The 21035-nt window shown below is 38.8% G+C and overlaps 1 protein-coding gene across 3 annotated transcripts in view; it reads right to left on the bottom strand.

Annotated features, from left to right (window-relative positions):
- Positions 1-21035, bottom strand: part of WDR64 (WD repeat domain 64) — a 121022-nt gene that overhangs the window by 52051 nt on the left and 47936 nt on the right. For all 3 annotated transcript variants that reach the window (XM_024976544.2, NM_001205438.3, XM_059875574.1), the window contains 4 exons: positions 9949-10075; positions 6167-6315; positions 3968-4091; positions 1895-2070 (listed from right to left, as the gene is read on the bottom strand). In XM_024976544.2, the coding sequence (XP_024832312.1) occupies positions 1895-2070; positions 3968-4091; positions 6167-6315; positions 9949-10075 (576 nt within the window). The remainder of the gene's footprint in view (positions 1-1894; positions 2071-3967; positions 4092-6166; positions 6316-9948; positions 10076-21035) is intronic.

A 21035-nucleotide genomic window follows, 5' to 3' on the forward strand; every position in this document is an offset into this window, starting at 1 on the left:
TTTTATTTATTACTTCTTTATTTTTTAAACATTATAGTAATTAAAGATTCCAAGGGATAAGAGGGTGGAGATGAGTTTAGTTTTATTTCATGTCTCTAGAAATTGAGTAGATTTGTAGACCAAACTCTGATGAAAGTAAAGTTGTCAACATGAATGACTGCATGAGCTGGGGCAAGGGGTGTGCACGTGTGTGTGTCAGGACCAGGTGGTAAAAAAATGGGAAATAAAGAATAAGATTGTTCAGTCTAAAGCCATCCATTGAAAAAAATGGTAAGCTATACGAAAGACTAGTGCCATCTCTGGCCAAAACTTTATTCAGGTCCAAAGTTACAGTTTCCTAATGACCTCTTTGCTTTGTGTCATCTTTTAGGTTCTTCCTTCACAGGCTGAAAACCCACAAGTGTCTATCCCAGTTTTCAAGGATAATGCTACCTGCAGGTTCTGTTTTCCAAAGGAATATGGCTATGTTTAGATGATACTTAAATTATTGCTTTATTTTGTCAATTCAGCAAAAAAAAGAAAAAGAAAAATCAGACCAAACGTTGATTTAGTCATGTATTGACTTGGCTATCAACTTGTTTTCACTTTACTACAAATTACTTAATACATAATTAAATAGAATTGTGTTGATTCCTTGACTGTTTGTGTCTAAATTATCTAAAAGAACATTAATCGTTTTCCTTTGGTCTTTATGTTATTCAAATTTTAACCACATTTCTCAGTATTTCATCTTATATATTGAGGAAATTGTGTCCCTCAGTAAGAATTCCACATTCTCATCATGGCAAAATTATAAAGAAAATCTTTTAAAAGAAATTTACAGCTATTTCTTTCCACTGAAGAACTTCCTTTCTAGTACAGGGCCATTTTGGATTGTTCAGAGGGCAAACAAAGATTAGTTGAATCAAGGAAGTTTTTCACTCCTGTCTTCAAAGGGGGAAGAATAAGGGCAAAGCATTCTTGAGTCCTAGGCAGGGAAATATCACTCAACAGCCAGAGTAAATGATACAGTTTTCATTTTAAGCATGAAGAAGGCTTTAGTGTACTTAGGTGGTAAAAGACACACAGGAAAAACAAATTTAGTCTACCTACTACTACTACTACTAAGTCACCTCAGTCGTGTCCGACTCTGCCCAACCCCAGAGATGGCGGCCCACCAGGCTCCCACATCCCTGGGATTCTCCAGGCAAGAACACTGGAGTGGGTTGCCGTTTCCTTCTCCAACGCGTGAGTGAAAAGAGAAAGTGAAGTCACTCAGTCATGTCCGACTCTTAGGGACCCCATGGACTGCAGCCTACCAGGCTCCTCCGCCCATACCTCAATCCTTCCAAAACATCCTTAAACAGATTGCCGTATTAACCGTTAAGTACACAAAGCAGTTTTGATGACAAACTGAAAAAGTGACTTGAACGTCCCTGAATGCATTATGGGTTATATGGTTCCGAGAGGAATCATTGCTCCCTTTCATAAAGCCTACTGGGGAGCAGCTCTGCCGGTGCTGCTGCTGCTGCTGCTAAGTCACTTCAGTCATGTCTGACTCTGTGCGACCCCATGGACGGCAGCCCACCAGGCTCCCCTGTCCCTGGGATTCCTCCAATGAGAATATAAACCATGTCAGAGGTGGTAGCTGTATGTAAATTTAATCTTCTTGATATCTACTCCAGAAGGATCCTGCTAATCCCTTCAGCAAACATTGGATGGGCAGTGTCGACCAGCTATTCTTTTTTGCTCTTTGCTTGGACATGGGCAGGGTTAATTAGGAACATCCTAGGAAGGCTGTGGAGAAATACTATCCTCCGCTGGCTGGCAAGAGAAGAGTTAAATGGGGATTATCCACGCTCAGTTGATTTTCCCCAGAAGAGCACATAGAGTATGTGGAAATGGGATTGCAAACCTGGATCATTTTGATCTTTCCGTTGCGCTCCAAAGAGAGGAGCAAGTATTGGTGTTTCTCCTGAGCTTTCAGGAAAATCAGGCGGTGCAGCCAGTGCTCTTCCTCTTTCCAGTCTTTCCCTTCTGGTAACACCTTCAACTCTTGTCCACTGCCAAAGTCCCAGATTTTAACTGTTCCTGAACACACAGAGAAAAGATTCTATAAGCAAAAAACATTTCTAGGAGGAATGGCTTTTATCTCAGAGAAAATCAATCTAATTGAAAGCTTTCTGCAATTTATCCTAAGTTTATTCCCTATTGAGACTGACACATAAGTCTCCTTAGCATTGCTGTGTACAAAGTATATTTCTGTATACTTTCATTGTCATAGGCTGATAAAAAATGAACAGGACCAGGCAATGTCTTGAAATTTGTGAACATATTCTTTGAAATTCCCAGACTCTCCTGTGTGAGTTTTCTGTCTTCATTGGGTCTTTTCTGCTTTTATTATCCCAACGCTTTCCAATTTGCTAAATACTCTCCAATATCTATCTATCTAAAATCATGCCACAGTGATTATTAACAGTAAAAGGTCACTCCAATAGTGTCAATTCCTAAGGTGCTAACATGTTTTAGAACTAGATCCTACTGGGTAATAAAAGGATTAAAAGAATTCCAGCAGGTAGAAAACAAAATGTTTGGAGTTGTTGGTTACATAAAAAGGAAATGCAAAAAGCGTGTCGAGTTTCTTCTTACATTTGGAATCATACATTCTAATTAATTTTGTTCGTGTAGGAAATCCTCATGAAAGGGCCAGGTGAAATGATAGCATACTTACTGAATGCCTGTTTCTAGGTCATTACTCAATGTAGAGAATTATCATCTAACATGGATTTTTAGAGTGACCTCAGGTTGCATTTATTCATACTCCATCAACTCAGCATTCTGGATTTTATTTCATGTATATTGTTATCTGCTCACACTTTAAAAACTCTGACTTTTACTCAAGATACTCAATCCATCAACTGGCTTACAAACAAGAATTTATCTAGTAAACATATCCCTAAAAGAAATATGGGCTTCCCTGGTGGCTCAGCTGGTAAATAATCCACCTGCAATGTGGGAGAGCTGGGTTTGATCCCTGGGTTGGGAAGATCCCCTGGAGAGGGGAATCACTATATATATATATATATATATATATATATATATATGTATATATATATAGTGATACAGATGGTCATTTTGTCTCTCTCATGGGAGTTCAGAATAAGGTAAGGTGAAAGGAGAGAAGGCTGGTTCCAACAAGTTCTATGAACTCTCCACAGCAGCAAATGACACAGCCCAACTGGAGCATGACATTCTCTCAGGGGTGACATGACACATGCCCTTAAGCATCTTAGACTTATAAACAAGTCCAGTATAGGATCCTAAATGTGATATGGCAAAGTTGGATGGATGTTTTGTCTGGTCCCATATTTTCAGTAAAAATATTATGAAAAGCACTAAATAGAATGTCTGTGTCAGCTGATGGGGCTTCCCTGGTGGCTCAGTGGTAAAGAATCCTCTTGTTAATGCAGGAGCCATAGATTCAATCACTAGGTAGGGAAGATCTACTGAAGAAGGACATGGCAACCCATTCCAGTATTCTTGCCTGGGAAATACCATGGACAGAGGAGCCTGGAGGGCTATAGTCCATGGTTGGGATCACAGAAGAGTTGGACATGACTGAGCAACTAAACACCAGTAATAACTCTTAGCTGATGGTACTCAAAATTAGAGGGACAGAATGAGTCAGTGCAACTCAGATAAATCTCAGTCAAAATGGACTGAGATGGTATACATGAAAGACTTTGCAAACTGATAAGCATCTATATAAGTAAGGTATTTATTATGATTAACACCAATATCAGGACATTAATGCCCATTAGAGAAGAGCCTAGCACTGTTCAGTCAGGCACAGCAGTCTCACTGGCATGCTTACATATTCCAGCTCGATTCACACTTCCCCTCTAACCCAAACAACTTGTGACGAGATCCTAGAACAAATTCTTGGGACACTAAAGAAGGGGGGGCATATTCTGGATATTAGTCTGACCATTATATGCTCCTGTGGCAAAAATAAATCCACTTTCATCGATAGCTGCAGCAGTCAGTTCAACATTGAAGCCATGAGGGTCTAAAATCTGGTATATTTGGAGGCCAGTTTCAAGTTCCCAAACCTACAAGAAAGAACAATAAAATACTTCATGAGACCTTCAGTTTTCATCAATTTTACAATATTCAAAATAACCTCAAAATTGGCACAGGGCATACCTAACACCTTTTCCAACATTCTGCCATGAATGTTGGTTTAATCAAAGAAAGGTCTAAAAGATGTAGTCTAATAGTCACTGTGCTACCCCAGAGTGTTTCTGTAATATATATAGGTGGGATGAGACAAACCACAACTGTTCCAGGCAGCCCCTGTCTATCTAGGAAGCAGTCAGATGCTACTCTCAGCATGAAGCAAGCTTAGCAGCAGGCTAGAAATGTAACAGGAGGTCAGTGGACAAAGAAATAAAGTTGAATGTATTCTCTGTTGTCATTTATCCAAATTGTCTAGAGATCATGGGACAGAATCTACAATTAACAGTGTGAAATCTGAGACAACCTGAGGAAAGGGCTCACTGACCTTTCCAAGGAGTGTTCTGATTAGGGACACGGGCCAGTTCTTAACAGAGAGAACAGGAGAGGAAGGGCAGGGGAGGCTGAGACTTCAGAGAAGGTTGAGTGTAATCAGAAAGCCTAGAAACATGTCAAAGCTCATCACTATCTCTTTAGAAATGCAGTAGAAGCGTGAGACCTGCAGTCTCGGTCTGAATCTTTCTCTTCTCATGGATCTGCCAACTTCAGGTGTCTATTAGATTTCCAGTAAACAAACTGAACTGGCAGCACAGTTTGAACTCGAGGTATTTGGAAACAGGCAGCATAAACAAAGGGCCAGAGCCGGGTAGGGGCACAGCTCCTCCAGGGAACCGAAAGTCAGTTGTCGCAGCTAGAGTGAAAGAAGGAGAGAGGGAGGAGATGTAGCTGATGTAATCACGGGTCTGGAGACCAGACAACAGGGCTATTGACTGAGCTGTGGTGGAGCCAAGATCTGAATGAAGTCAGGCTGGCCCTAAAGCCCATGCTTTTAATCTGTGTGCTCCCCTGGGTGTAGATGAGGTCCCAAAGGGAGAATGAGGACTAAGGACCACTACAGGAAGGGGTCTCAGGGGCCACCCATTTCCTGGCCTAAAGTATGATATGTCTCCAACCAGTCAGGTATGAAAATTCACCTAGATGTCTTCTTTTCCCCTCCCTACCTTGCAAGGAAGACACTTTCCTTTTAAGAGGTCAGTATTTCATGAAGACAGCCAGGTTTTAGTTTCCCTCTACTTATTCTGTAGGCATTTTTAGAAATAACTGATAATTACATGAATTTAGGAGATTTTGTCCTGAGAAGATCTCCAGCAGATGAGCACAGAAGGTCAAAGTTTGAGAGGGAATTTGAAGCGTCTCTGAGAAATGCTTTCTCCTGCTCGCTATGTCTCCTTTTGGAGAGCATGCATGAAATAAAAGGATAAACACTTCAGGCAAACACCTCCAGCCATCACTGCTAGAAGTCAGTGGTCGTAAATACAAATACAGTTAGTGTGGTCCAGAACTCTGGCCTCTGGGGAACACGTTAATGACATGGCCTGAGGATTGCAGAGGAAAGGACATTGGTATTCACCTCAGAAAACCCTGGGTTCGTATCCCAGCCACGATGCTTACTAGTTATATGAACTGAGGCAAGTTGCTTGATCTTTGAATCCTAATTTCCACATCTTTAAATGGAACCTCACACAGAAAACTAGTGTGAGGATTAAACAAGATTGTGGATTTAAGACACTTGGCACATATCCCGCACCTATAGGGGTCAGAGTAAACATCTATACATTTCTTTTCCTTCTTCTTAACAGTCTCCTATAGCTCAGTTTAAAATTTTTTACACACACACTAGGCTTTTTCCCTTGACATATTTCCCTTAAAATTCCTGTTTTAATCATAAGAACTAGCTTCATTTTTTTAAATTGAACTTGTAGCCTAAAAGCAAGCAGTCTGAGCTGCATTAAAAAGCTTACTTTTCATGTATTCATGAAAGCTTAAAAATAGCTCTAACATAAGGTTCCATCATATATGCCATTACCTTTATTTAATCACTCAAAGACTCATCTATAAGAGAAAATTCTATCTTTGCTTTTTTCTTCCTGAGGAGTCAATATGTACTCACCTTAATTATGGACTCAGAGCAGATGGTAAGTACTTGGTGAAAATATTTGTTGTAAAGCATGACATTGATTTCTCGTTCATGGGTGTGAGGGACCTGTTTTGTATCTTGTATCATCCTAGTTAAAGGATACATGTCCATAACACTAGATCCTTGAATAGAAAAAAGAATCTCATAAATAACAAATATTAGAAGATTTGAACCCCAAAGCATTTTATTCAACTAATTGTGTTTGGAACTAGCTGATCAGTGAGATTATTAATGCCTAGGAGACCGAATGAGGTAAAAACACATTCATTTATTCAAAAACATCTTTGACAAATAAAACAAATATGATTTAGCCAGAGAAAAGCATTCATTTGCGGCTTCATTAATTTCCAAGTGTAGGGCACTTGGACTTCCTTGATATCTTCTTTTCAGTGACCACTATTTTCCTACTTTTTATAGTCTAGTTTTTTCCTTCTTTAGAGTGCCTGCTACATTATCTTGTGTACAGTAATAAAGATGGTGGCCACCTTTTTGCTGATGGAAAACTTCCACTTAGTGACTGGGATATGTTAGAAAGCTGTTTCAACCAACAAATAGTAAAGCACTCCGTAAACATGGTCTTGTGCTTCCCTGGTGGCTCAGTGGTCAAAAAAATCTACCTACACAATGAAGGAGATGAGGGTTTGATTCCTGTGTCAGTAAGATCCCCTGGAGAAGGAAAGGCAACCCGCTTCAGTACTCTTGCCTGGGAAATCCTATAGACGGAGAAGCCTGGCCAACTACAGTCCAGGGGGTCACAAGAGAGTCAACCTAGCAACTAAACAGCAACAACAAAACAAGCCAGTGCTTGCAACAATATTAAATAAGATTAATTTCCAAATTGCCATAGTGAATTAGGTGGAGAGCAGGTATTTCTTACTTGCATTTTTTAAATTTATGTGTTTATTTTAATTGGAGGACAATTACAGTATTGTGATGGTTTTTGCCATATATCAACATGAATCAGCCATAGATACACATGTGCCCCCCCAATCCTGAACACTTCCTCCCACCTCCCTCCCCATCCTATCCCTCTAGATTGTCACCCAGCACCTGCTTTGAGTGCCCTGCTTCATGCATTGAACTCACACTGGTTATCTATTTTACACATGGTAATGTATATGTTTCCATGCTATTCTCTCAAATCATCCCATCCTCTCCTCCCACCGAGTCCAAAAGTCTGTTCTTTACACCTGTGTCTTCTTTGCTGCCCTGTATGTAGGATTGTCAATACCATCTTTCTAGATTCCATATACAAGCATTAATATACAGTATTTGTCTTTCTCTTTCTGACTTACTTCACTCTGTGTAATAGGCTCTAGGTTCATCCACCTCATTAGAACTGACTCAAGTGCATTCCTTTTTACAGCTGAGTAATATTTCATTGTATACATGTACCACAACTTCCTTATCCATTCATCATGGCATTTGGTTTGCTTTTATATTAATCCTATAAACTGCAAGTATGATTTAACTCTCAAAATCAACAATGTATTCTGTTTTAGTGTAATGTCTAGAAATATACATAAGGATCTCAAAGCATTCCACAGTTCAAACAGAAATGAAACTTCTTCCTAATTTATTGGTGTGGAGATTGAGTTACCAAAGGCTGGCCCTTCTTTTTCTCAAGTCTCTCCATAGAAATCTCAACTGCAGCAAAATTTTCAGCAAGAGTTACTGAACACTTTCCTAAAATGTTTGAATTCTAAGATAAAGTCTACTCATGTGTAAAGAGAATGAAGGAAGTATTTCTGGTAGTATTTCTGGCTCTTCTGGTAGTATTTCTCAATTCAAATATCACAGGGTGGAAATCTGAGAGGGATGCGGTAACCAGATAATCAAACAACACATGGAGTGCCTTCATATTCTACTGACTGTAATGGATTTTATTTGAACTGACAACAAAGCTAGATATGCTTATGAACAAGCGGCAATCCGCTCCATGTTTGGCTAGATATACCATTTAGCAGTATAGAAACAAAGCAATACAGAGAAAGAAAGTAGATCCAGGAGTCAGAAACTTTGGGACTGAATCCCACCTGTGTATCTCAACTAACGTCCTTATACTAGTCAGCTGAAATAGTTAATATTTAGTCTTATCATTTATAAAATAAGATGAATAATAATTCCTACTTCAGTGGTGGTTGTGCAAATGAAATAAAGTCCATGAAAGCACTTTGTGAAAGAACTAACCAAATGGTAGTTGTCTTATTAGAGTAACAAAAACAACAATGGTGACAGTAACAACAGCATATTCTATAACGTGGTGTTGCTGTCCCTGGGGTGTATAAGATTACTATGGCTGCTTCATTTGAACAAAAGCACAAATTAAAATCTGAGAGCTAAGCTTCATGCAATTCTGATGTCACATTGATGGTTGCAGTCAATGTATGTGATATTAGTGATTAAGCAATACACAGAGCTATATTGTTGTAAGCAGAGTATTATCCAAATTATATAAACTTAGGAAGAAATTTTGATCTTAGGGTTCTCTTTTGTGTTTTTGCTTTTGCCTTGATATTTGAAGCTTTAGTTACTCTGATGATAAATGGGATGGAAATGCTGAGCTTAGTAAATTAAACATGCAAGTTGGGGCACTAAGAGAAAACTTGATTGTAGCCATTTTTATGTTATTCTTAGAGGACATAGTATAGAGGAGGGGTGCTTACAACGAGAGTTAATTTCTGTTTTAGAAGGTAGAAGATTATCCATCAAACATGAAGTTCTAGTTCACTTCTAATCCAGAAAACACCTAAAAGTTAAAAATAACTCATATTCTCCACCAGGAGAGATAGCATCAATCATTTCTCTGCCCTATTAATCCCACAGGAACTCAGATAAGGTGGTCAATAGGAAATGCGTTCTGGGTTGGTGTTACAGAAGGAGGAACTATTGTTAATACTATTCATGTCTTTGAAAGCTTCTTCTGAGGATATGCATGTGAGCAATGTTCAACCCAAATGTCTAACAGGGTCTTTTGTTTCTTTAGTAAGCATGTTTATCAGGGGCAGCAGGAAAAGGAGAAAAAAAATCTGTGAGCATCAGTGCTGGTGGCTCTGTCATTCAGAACCCTATCCTCTCTCTTCACTGTCCTTTGTCTAGAAGCAACGGCAGATGGGAAGGTCAACACCCTATCCACTGAGTAACTGTCTCAGTACCAGAGTACATGGGGCCAAACTGCCTCCCTGAAGAAAAGGAGCACTGACAGCATGCTGGTGCAGCCATGCTAAGATGGGTCATATTCCTGCTCCAACACTCAATGCAGAGCTGGATTTGCCCTGTGTGTAGCAGCAGCCTTAACCCCACCACCTTGCATCCTAGGTTCAAGACCTCATCCACCAAGCTATAGAAAAATAGAAAGCCATAGAAAATAGAATTGAATTCAGTTATCTATTGTGAGGAATCACAGTTTATACGTTTCCCATCTAGTTTTGTTTTTCTTCCGGTCAGTGATCAAGTGTTAGTTAAAAAACAGATTTGAAAAAATTAAGATTTTATTTCTCATTAACTGGGTGCAGGGGTGCTAAGTCGCTTCAGTTGTGTCCAATTCTTTGTGACCCTATGAACCATAGTCCGGCAGTTTCCTCTGTCCATGGTATTCTCTAGGCAAGAATATACTGGATTGGGTTGACATGCCCTCCTCCAGGGGATCTTCCCAACCCAGGGATAGAACCCATGTCTTTTACGTCTCCTGCATTGGAGGGTGGGTTCTTTACTACAAGTGCCACCTGGGAAGCCCATTAATTGAGTGCACTTACCTGTAATAAGCACACGATGATTGGAATCAAATATCATAGAGTAAATCTGCATGTCTCCTGGTCCTCCCTGGCTATCGTGGAAGACTTGTAATAGTGAAAGAGTCTGTATATCCCATACTCTGAAAACCTGGAGGTATAAAGAACAGGGGTCACCATTTTTCTACTTTACTTTCCCTACTCAAAGCTATTGAGGTGAACCATCTTCAGAATCTGCGATATGCTCTTAAAAACTTGCAGGAAAGTATGATTTGTATGATGAGCACTCATTTGCTAAACTTTAATTTGGTTCTTGATTCAATTGTTATTCATTAATGTCAGAAGAAAATAAAAGCAGTGATTAAAAGTTTGCCAATAGGAACTAGACTTTTTCTGTCCTCAAAAAAGATAGGGGAAAGACATAGAATTTATTATCCTTTAAGAATCTGGACAAAGAATAAAGGGCTGGTTATGACTCACAGTTTATCTGAAGCCATATTTCTCTTTACACTATAGATTAGAAAATAGAGACACAGCATAGTTCAGGTGGAGGGTTTCAAACTGCTCATTCATGACTTAAGATGAGAACGTCTTACTAAATGAGGTTTCTAAGAACCTTCCCTGTTCCTGTCCAGGAATGAAGAATTACAGAAAGCAGTTCTTAGGGATGGTATAGATATAGGAGGGACTTCCCAGGTGACACTAGTAGTAAAAAAAAAAAAACCAAAACACCACATCTGCTAATGCAAGAGACCTAAGAGATGCAGGTTCAATCCCTGGATCCAGACAATGCCCTGGAGGAGAAAGATTATAGGTAAATACATTATTAGTGCTCTGCTTTGAGGAAGGAAAGAGACCTAGGTTAGTTACTCAGATAGAACTTGGGATAATATAATAGAAAGAACAATAAAATACAAATTCAGCAAAACTGGGTCAAGTTTGCTTTGTCACTTGAAACAGCTAGTCTTAGTATTCTTCATTATTCTTTTTTTCCTTTTTCAGAAAGTTACATTGTGATTAAACTTCAGGGAAGAAAAGTGATTTGATCAAGGATTACAAGTCCTAGCATGCATCAGCATGAAATAATATTTTTATGTCATAATAGTCATTATTATATACATTACCTATTGCTATATTATATAGTACTTCCTAAATTGGAATATTTGTTGAATAAATGAGTGATAATTTTATAGAACTACATATAAAGATTTGATAAGTAGTTTTGTTAACAGAGGTATTAACTTCTTACTTAAGACAGAGTTCAAAACTTCATTATTGTGAAGGCAGGTTGGTACTTATATGCAGGAACATAAAAATGTCAAAATCACGTGATCAGAAGCTTGGGTCACATGTATACCTTCTACAAGCCACTATTACTCAGAACCTGTGCAATTGTTACAAAGGAAGTCGTTACTTCCTTTGTGCTAGTAAAAATGTAAGTTTAGGAGGTAGCTACAATATTGAAACTTATCACTGTTTGCATGACAGAGTGGAGGAGTCCATTAGGACAATTTATGGAGTTAGGTTCAGAGCCTATTTATGAATTAGGTTCAGAGAGACAAGTAGGGGAAGTGGAATCAAGGGGTGTTAAGTTTATTTCTGTTTTGTTTCCAGTTCTATTGTTTTGTTTGAGATGCTTCATGGTTGGCGGTCTTTTCACTGTTCATGTATGTGCTCTGAACTGTGATTGGAGGAAAGAACAAAGTGAAAGTGAAAGTTACTGTTGTGTCTGATGCTTTGCGACCCCAAGGACTTCTCCATGGAATTCTCCAGTCCAGAATACTGGAGTGGGTAGCCATTCCCTTCTCCAGGGGATCTTCCCAACCCAAGGATCAAACCCAGGTCTCCCAAATGCAGGTGGATTCTTTACCAAATGAGCCACAAGGGAAGCCCACGGAAAGAACAAAGGATGAAGCAAAAGAGGCTTTGGGTTTCAGTTCTAGTCCATCATTTAAATTTCTTAAGCCTTCCGTTTTCTTGTTTCTAGAATGGACATAATAACACCAGCACTCTCCACCTCAGTGAATCGATGTGAATATCTTTTGAAACCTGTGATGTTTTCTGCACAGTGAGTCTATTTTCTACTTCTTTTGTGTGTTTTTAGGGAAGTGGTGATTGTTGGCAGAAGGCACAAAGACCTTCCTCATTATGTTGCATCTCTCCTCTAGGTTCTTCTGCTGCCCTCTCCCCTTAGGTTGTTCTAGTTACTGTGATACCAAACTGCTTCCAGTTCCAAAAACCTCTTTTTCTCTGTTGTCTCAGCACATTCACACATACTCTTGCTACCATCTACTGTTTCCTCTCCTCACTCTTATCTATCTAGCTAACTGCTGCTCTTTCTTTAAATCTGTCATAAAGATTATTAGCATTAGAGTTCACAATGCTACATCGCAGCCTGGGTAGGAGGGGAATTTATGGGAGAACGGATACATGCATATGTATGGCTGAGTCCCTTTGTTGTCTACCTGAAACTATCACAACATTGTTTACAGGCTACACTCCAATATAAAATAAAAAGATTTTTTTAGAAAAGAGTTAGAGTTCAGGTCACAATAGTGTAATGAATTTGCAGTATGGTACCTCGATGCACCATTTCTTCTCCAAACACAGACAGTCAAGTTAAAAAGAGAAAGCAGAAAGAAACAAAGCAAGATATGTAATCTCTGTAGATCCAACAAAGCTAGAGGAGGTGGAAATTCCAGCTGAGCTATTTCAAGTCAAAAATGATGCTGTTAAAGTGCTGCACTCAATATGCCAGCAAATTTGGAAAACTCAGCAGTGGACTCACAGGACTAGAAAAGGTCAGTTTTCATTCCAATACCAAAGAAAGGCAATGCCAAAGAATGTTCTAACTACCACACAATTGCACTCATCTCACATGCTAGCAAAGTAATGCTCAAAACTCTTCACGCGAGGCTTCAACAGTGCATGAACTGAGAACTTCCAGATGTTCAAGCTAGATTTAGAAAAGGCAGAGGAACCAGAGATCAAATTGTCAACATCCATTGGATCATCAAAAAGGCAAGAGAATTCCAGAAAAACATTAATTCTGCTTTAATGACTATGCCAAAGCCTTTGGCTGTGTGGATCACAACAAACTATGGAAAATTCTTCCAAAGATGAGAATACCAGACCACCTGACTTAAAATTGGGAAAGGAGTAGTCAAGGGTGTATATTGTCACTCTGTTTACTTAACTTCTATGCAGAGTACATCATGCAAAATGCCAGGTTAGATGAAGCACAAGCTGGAATCAAGATTGCTGAGAGAAATATCACTAACCTCAAATATGCAGATGACACCACCCTTATGCCAGAAAGCGAAGAGGAACTGAAGAGCCTCTTGTTGAAAGTGAGAGAGGAGAGTGAAAAAAAACTGGCTTAAAATTCAACATTCAAAAAACGAAGATCATGGCATCCGGTCCCATCATTTCATGGCAAATAGATGGGGAAACAATGGAAACAGTGAGAGACTTTATTTTCTTTGGCTCCGAAATCACTGCAGATGGTGACTGCAGCCATGAAATTAAAAGACGCTTGCTCCTTGGAAGAAAAGTTATAACCAATCTAGGCAGCATATTTAAAAGCAGAGACATTACTTTGCCGACAAAGGCCTATTTAGTGAAAGTTATGGTTTTGCCAGTAGTCATGAATGGATGTGAGAGTTAAACCATAAAGAAAGCTGAGTGCCGAAGAATTGATGCTTTTGAACTGTAGTGTTGGAGAAGACTCTTGAGAGTCCCTTACACTGCAAGGAGTTCAAACCAGTCAATCATAAGGGAAATCAGTCCTGAATATTCATTGGAAGGACTGACTTTGAAGCTGAAACTCAGATCCTTTGGCCACCTGATATGAAGGACTAACTCATTGGAAAAGACCCTGATGCTGGGAAAGATTGAAAGCAGGAAGAGAAGGGTATGACAGAGGATGAGATGGTTGGATGGCATTATGGACTCGATGGACATGAGTTTGAGCAAGCTACAGGAGTTGTGATGGATAGGGAAGCCTGACGTACTGCAGTCCATGGGGTCACAAAGAGTTGGACATGACTGAGCGATTGAACTGAACTGAACTGAACTGGATAGATCCAACTAAGAGAGGCATACAAAACAATGAATGGGCTCCAACCAGAGCCCGGGCACTGTCTGGGGCAGAGTGGCAGCAGGGGAGCAGCTCTAGCAGGGCAGACAGGACCACAGGCACTCTCACCACTCTATGGCAGTGCCCAGAGCAGGTCTCCTGGTTCAGGAAAAGGAGACTGAGAAGGAACTAAACCAAAGCAACCTCTGGTTCAGGGACTAGATCTATTTCTAAACTGAGGCGTACATGCCTATGTGAGGAGATATGGAGTAGCAAGCATATAGATACACACATATGCACACACACATATACAGACATCATGCTCCTAAATATTAAAAAGAAACCTATTTTTAGAAAAGTTTAGAGGACATCTTTATGAACTTGAGTTTAAAAATTTATTTTTAAGTCATTATTTTATCTTATTTTTCCATCGTTTTTAAAAGTGAATAAGCTAAGCAAATATATATTTTAGATTCTTTTCCCATGTAGACCATTACAGAGCATTGAGTACAGTTCTCTCTGCTATACAGTAGGTGCTTATTAGTTATCTGCTTTATTTATAATAGCATATTTATGTCAGTCCCAATCTCCCAATTTACTTCTCCTTCTTTCTCCACTGGTGACCCATAGACTTGTTTTCTACATCTGTGACTCTATTCTGTTTTATAAATAAGTTCACTGATACCATTTTTAAAAGACTCCACATATAAGCAATATCATATGATATTCGTTTTCTATGTTTGACTTACTTCACTTAGTATGACAATCTCTAGGTGTATCCATATTGCTGCAGGTGGCGTTATTTTGTTCTTTTTATGGTTGAGCAATATTCCATTTTATATATATGTACCACATCTTCTTTCTGCACTCTTTTGTCAATGGACATTTAGGTTGCCACCATGTCTTGGCTATTGTAAATAGTGCTGTGACGAACACTGGGGTGCATATATCTTTTCAAAATAGTTTTTGTCCTTGCTGGATATATGCACAGGATTGCTGGATCATATAGTAACTCCATTTCTAATTTTTCAAGAAACCTCCCTACTTTTTTTTAGAGTGGCTGCACCAATTTACATTTTCACCAGCAGTTAAGGTTCCTTTTTCCACACACCCTTTCCAGTGTTTATTGTTCTAGATATGTTGATGGTGGCCATTCTAATTGGTATAAGGTGATATCTCATTAAGATTTGATCTGCATTTCCCTAATAATTAGTGACGTTGAGCATCTTTTCACATGCTTGTTGGCCATCTGTATGTTTTCTTTGCAGAAATGTCTATTTAGATCTTCCTCTCATTTTTTAATTGTTTTTTCATACTGAACTGCATGAACTATTTGTATATTTTGGTGGTTAATCCCTTGCCAGTCACTATGTTTGCAAATATTTTCTCTCATTATGTGGGTTGTCTTTTCATTTAAAATTATTTTTAATTGGAGGATAATTGCTTTACAATGTTGTGTTGGTTTCTGCCATACAACATGAATCAGCCATAAATACACATATGTCCCCTCCCTCCTGAACCAGATCACTTACTCTTTCCTCTGCATCATTCAATTTACTACTTATGGCTTTTTAGCTCAGCTTTCATCTTGGCAAATGATTTTTTTCTAATTTTAATTGGCTCTTCATTATAATTTCTTTTTTTTTAATATTGATAGGCATTTCTATCAATAGCCTTTCTTAATTTCTTCAGTATTTTTATTATCTTGGGCTCTAGTAGGCTAGACAGGTCTGTTTCATTGTTTGTTCTTTCACTGGAATTCTCTTGATCTTTTAACTGAGAGAGGTTCCTGTGCTTCTTCATTTTACTTATATTTCTCTATGAGTTTTAACAGTTACCACTGTCATTTTGAAGGGCTGCTTTCATGTGAGACCATCCCTATGTAGCCCGCATGAGTCTAACATTTTTGGCACAAGGGCCCTTTTTAAGTCTGGATGCCTGACACGTCTTTCCTCAGTGTGCGGCTCTTCTTTTCACTTGAACACTTAGAGGACGATGTGGGGTTATTAATTGTCTATTTTCAATTGTTGTATCTCAGGGAATAGGGAGGCTGAAGAGGGGAGATATGGGGGAACAGCCAGTTGGTGGAGTAGTCAGAACACAAACAGTAACTATCGATTATATGGGCATGGTGTTTGGTGCCCTGAAAAAATTACAATAGTAACATCAAAGGTCACTGATCACCATAACTAATACAGTGTTAATTGTGGAAACATTTGGAATACTCAAAGAATTCCTAAAATTTGACACAGAGACACAAAGTGAGCAAATGCCATTGGAAGAACAGTGGAGATAGACTTGCTCAACTCAGGGTTGTGGCCAACCTTTACTTTGTAAAAACCTCAGCATCCTCCAAATGTAATAAAACAAAGCACAGTAAAACAAGGTCTGCCTGTATTCTATTATCCTCCTCAACTTTCTCAAATGGCTCACCCAAGGTCATAAATTAGAGCCAGAACTTAAATTTAGTTTTACCTGATTTCAGAGGCCATGTGCCTGGAATTGAGATAGGGCAGGAAAAAAATCTTCACTTAGGACAATATCTTAGACATAGTCATGGATAAGATAAAGTCCAGCTGAGCAGCAGGCCAGATGGGCAAACCTCTGACTTGCTATGAGTTATCTATCCACTTGGCACTTGGTTTCAGCACATTGCTTCTTGCTCTAAGCCACACCCACAGCCTAGTTAAGCTTTACCTTTCCTGGGGTCCTTTCATATCACTTTCCAAAGCGAAGATTTAAGAAAATAACAATGTGTAAACACTCATTTTCATCATAAAAGCATATTTCCTTCTCAGAAAAATAACCACTGGTAACTATAGAGTTGTGCTTGGGAAGATCGCGTGCGTGCTAAGTTGCTTCGGTCATGTCCGACTCTTTGTGACCCCACTGACTACAGCCCGCCAGGCTTCTCTGCCCATGGGATTCTCCAAGCAAGAATCCTGGAGTGGGTTTCGATGCCCTCCTCCAGGGAATCTTCCCAACCCAGGGGTGGAACCTGTGTCTCTTACGTCTCCTGCATTGGCAAGCGGGTTCTTTCCCACTAGTGCCACCTGTCAACCATTATTCTTGTTTTTGTTAATAAAATAAAAACAACTGAAATTTATATTTCTATTTTTTCAATGTTTGTCAGTTCTTCAGGAGCAATAAATGTGGCATAGCTATTAAATACTTGAGCTCTGTAACTAGAAAAAAAAATTTTACCAGTGCAGGAGAAAATAATATCCTGGTGGAAAGTCTGCAAATCTCAGAGGAAGGATGAAAATCTACTTTAAGAGCTTAGATAAAGGCACAGTGTAGGCACATGACTACCCATGGTGATTTATTAAAACTTGATGTGATGAAAGCTAATTTATATGAAGTAATATGAAGGAATGTTAAATGTGTAAAACCTGGCTATGATTTTTGCTGACAAGGAGGAGAAAGTGGGGAGGGGAAGGAAATTGAGAAGGAGAAGAGGAAGCTGGCTTAAGCAAAAATATGTATGTGCCTGGATTGCTATTCTTTGTGCCTAAATTGCTCCTTTCCAAGATCTTCATGGGGCTGGCTGCTCTGGTCATGGCAGGTTTCAACATTTATGTCACCTCTTCAGAGGTGATACTCAGTCATATCACATTGTTGTATTTTCTATTCATTGGAATAGTTAACATTCTGTTTTCTTACATGATTGTTACTTTGCTTGTCTCCCTCTTCCCCTAGAATGTACACTTCCTGTGGAGAGGGCCCTGACTGCCTGGTTCAGTTTTCTGTCTCTAGAACCCAGAACAATACCTGAAACAGAGAGGAAACTCAAGAAAGAAAGCTTGCTGAATAACTAAATGAATGATCTCTCTGTAACAGTCTTGTGAGCTAAGCACCACTACAGTTTACAGACAAAAAAACTGAGGGGAAAGATATTAAGTATTTTGCCCAAGTAGAGCTGCTAGGGTGCTTGAAAGAGCAGCACTGAAAACACTCACTATGTCTAAAGGAAACTAGAAAGCTTATCTCTGCTGTCTCTTCACCTCTGGACATGAATGGCCTGAACTTCTTTTGTTTGTTTTAATTTATTTATTAATTGAAGGATAATTGCTTTACAGAATTTTGTTTTCTGTCAAACCTCAACATGACTCAGCCATAGGTATACATATATCCCCTCCCTCTTCAACCTCCCTCCCATCTCTCTCCCCATCCCACCCCTCTACGTTGATACAGAGCCCCTGTCTGAGTTTCCTGAGACATATAGAAAATTCCCATTGGCTATTTATTTTACATATGGTAATGTAAGTTTCCATGTTACTCTCTCCATACATCTCACCCTCTCCTCCCCTCTCCCCATGACCATAAGTCTATTCTCTATGTTTGTTTCTCCATTGCTGCCCTGCAAATAAAGTCTTCAGTACCATCTTTCTAGATTCCATATATATGCGTTAGTATACAATATTTATCTTTCTCTTTCCAACTTACTTCACTCTGAATATAGGCTCTAGGTTCATCCACCTCATTAGAACTGACTCAAATGTGTTCCTTTTTATGGCTGAGTAATATTCCATTGTGTATATGTACCACAACTTCTTTATCCATTCATCTGTCGATGAACATCTAGGTTGCTTCCATGTTCTGGCTACTGTAAATAGTGCTGCAAGGAACAATGGGATACATGTGTATTTTTTAATTTTGGTTTCCTCAGGGTATATGCCTAGGAGTGGGATTGCTGGGTCATATGGTGGTTTTATTCCTAGTTTTTTAAGGAATCTCCATCATAATGTTTTAGTTTTTATGTCTCAACAATCTTACTGTCTTTCTAGTACCATTTTAAAAATTAAAAATAATTTCCTTTGTTGTGCAGAAGCTTTTAAGTTTAATTAGGTCCCATTTGTTTATTTTTTTCTTTTATTTCCAATATTCTGGGAGGTGGGTCATAGAGGATCCTGCTGTGATTTATGTCGGAGGGTGTTTTGCCTATGTTCTCCTCTAGAAGTTTTATAGTTTCAGGTCTTACGTTTAGATCTTTAATCCATTTTGAGTTTATTTTTGTGTGTGGTGTTCTAGTTTCATTCTTTTACAAATGGTTGACCAGTTTTCCCAGCACCACTTGTTAAAGAGATTGTCTTAATCCATTTTATATTCTTGCCTCCTTAGTCAAAGATAAGGTGTCCATAAGTGTGTGGATTTATCTCTGGGCTGTCTATTTTGTTCCACTGATCTATATTTCTGTCTTTGTGCCAGTACCATACTGTCTTGATGACTGTGGCTTTGTAGTAGAGCCTGAAGTCAGGCAGGTTGATTCCTCCAGTTCCATTCTTCTTTCTCAAGATTGCTTTGGCTAGTCGAGGTTTTTTGTATTTCCATACAAATTGTGAAATTATTTGTTCTAGCTCTGTGAAAACTACTGTTGGTAGCTTGATAGGGATTGCATTGAATCTATAGATTGCTTTGGGTAGTATACTCATTTTCACTATATTGATTCTTCCAATCCATGAACATGGTATATTTCTCCATCTAGTAGTATCCTCTTTGATTTCTTTCACCAGGGTTTTATAGTTTTCTATATATAGGTCTTTAGTTTCTTTAGGTAGATATATTCCTAAGTATTTTATTCTTTCCGTTGCAATGGTGAATGGAATTGTTTCCTTAATTTCTATTTTCTCATTATTAGTGTATAGGAATGCAAGGGATTTCTGTGTGTTGATTTTATATCCTGAAACTTTACTATATTCATTGATTAGCTCTAGTAATTTTCTGGTGGAGTCTTTAGGGTTTTCTATGTAGAGGATCATGTCATCTGCAAACAGTGAGAGTTTTACTTCTTCTTTTCCAATTTGGATTCCTTTTATTTCTTTTTCTGCTCTGATTGCTGTGGCCAAAACTTCCAAAACTATGTTGAATAGTAATGGTGAAAGTGGGCACCCTTGTCTTGTTCCTGACTTTAGGGGAAATGCTTTCAATTTTTCACCATTGAGGATAATGTTTGCTGTGGGTTTGTCATATATAGCTTTTATTACGTTGAGGTATGTTCCTTCTATTCCTGCTTTCTGGAGAGTTTTTATCATAAATGGTGTTGAATTTTGTCAAAGGCTTTCTCTGCATCTATTGAGATAATCATATGGATAAGCAAGGTGAAAAGACAGCCTTCAGAATGGGAGAAAATAATAGCAAATGAAGCAACTGACAAACAACTAATCTCAAAAATATACAAGCAACTCCTGCAGCTCAATTCCAGAAAAATAAATGACCCAATCAAAAAATGGGCCAAAGAACTAAATAGACATTTCTCCAAAGAAGACATACAGATGGCTAAAAAACACATGAAAAGATGCTCAACATCACTCATTATCAGAGAAATGCAAATCAAAACCACAATGAGGTACCATTTCATGCCAGTCAGAATGGCTGCAATCCAAAAGTCTACAAACAATAAATGCTGGAGAGGGTGTGGAGAGAAGGGAACCCTCTTACACTGTTGGTGGGAATGCAAACTAGTACAGCCACTATGGAGAACAGTGTGGAGATTCCTTAAAAAACTGGAAATAGAACTGCCTTATGACCCAGCAATCCCACTGCTGGGCATATACACTGAGGAGACCAGAATTGAAAGAGACACATGTACCCCAATGTTCATCGTGGCAGTGTTTATAATAGCCAGGACATGGAAGCAATCTAGATGTCCATCAGCAGATGAATGGATAAGAAAGCTGTGGTACATATACACAATGGAGTATTACTCAGCCATTAAAAAGAATACATTTGAATCAGTTCTAATGAGGTGAATGAAACTGGAGCCAATTATACAGAGTGAAGTAAGCCAGAAAGAAAAACACCAATACAGTATACTAATGCATATATATGGGATTTAGAAAGATGGTAACGATAACCCTGTATACGAGACAGCAACAGAGACACAGATGTATAGAACAGTCTTTTGGACTCTGTGGGAGAGGGAGAGGATGGGATGATTTGGGAGAATGGCATTGAAATATGTATAATATCATGTATGAAACGAATTGCCAGTCCAGGTTTGATGCATGATACTGGATGCTTGGGGCTGGTGCAC

This window comes from Bos taurus, chromosome 16 (genome assembly GCF_002263795.3).
Source record: "Bos taurus isolate L1 Dominette 01449 registration number 42190680 breed Hereford chromosome 16, ARS-UCD2.0, whole genome shotgun sequence".
Taxonomy (NCBI): Eukaryota; Metazoa; Chordata; class Mammalia; order Artiodactyla; family Bovidae; genus Bos; species Bos taurus.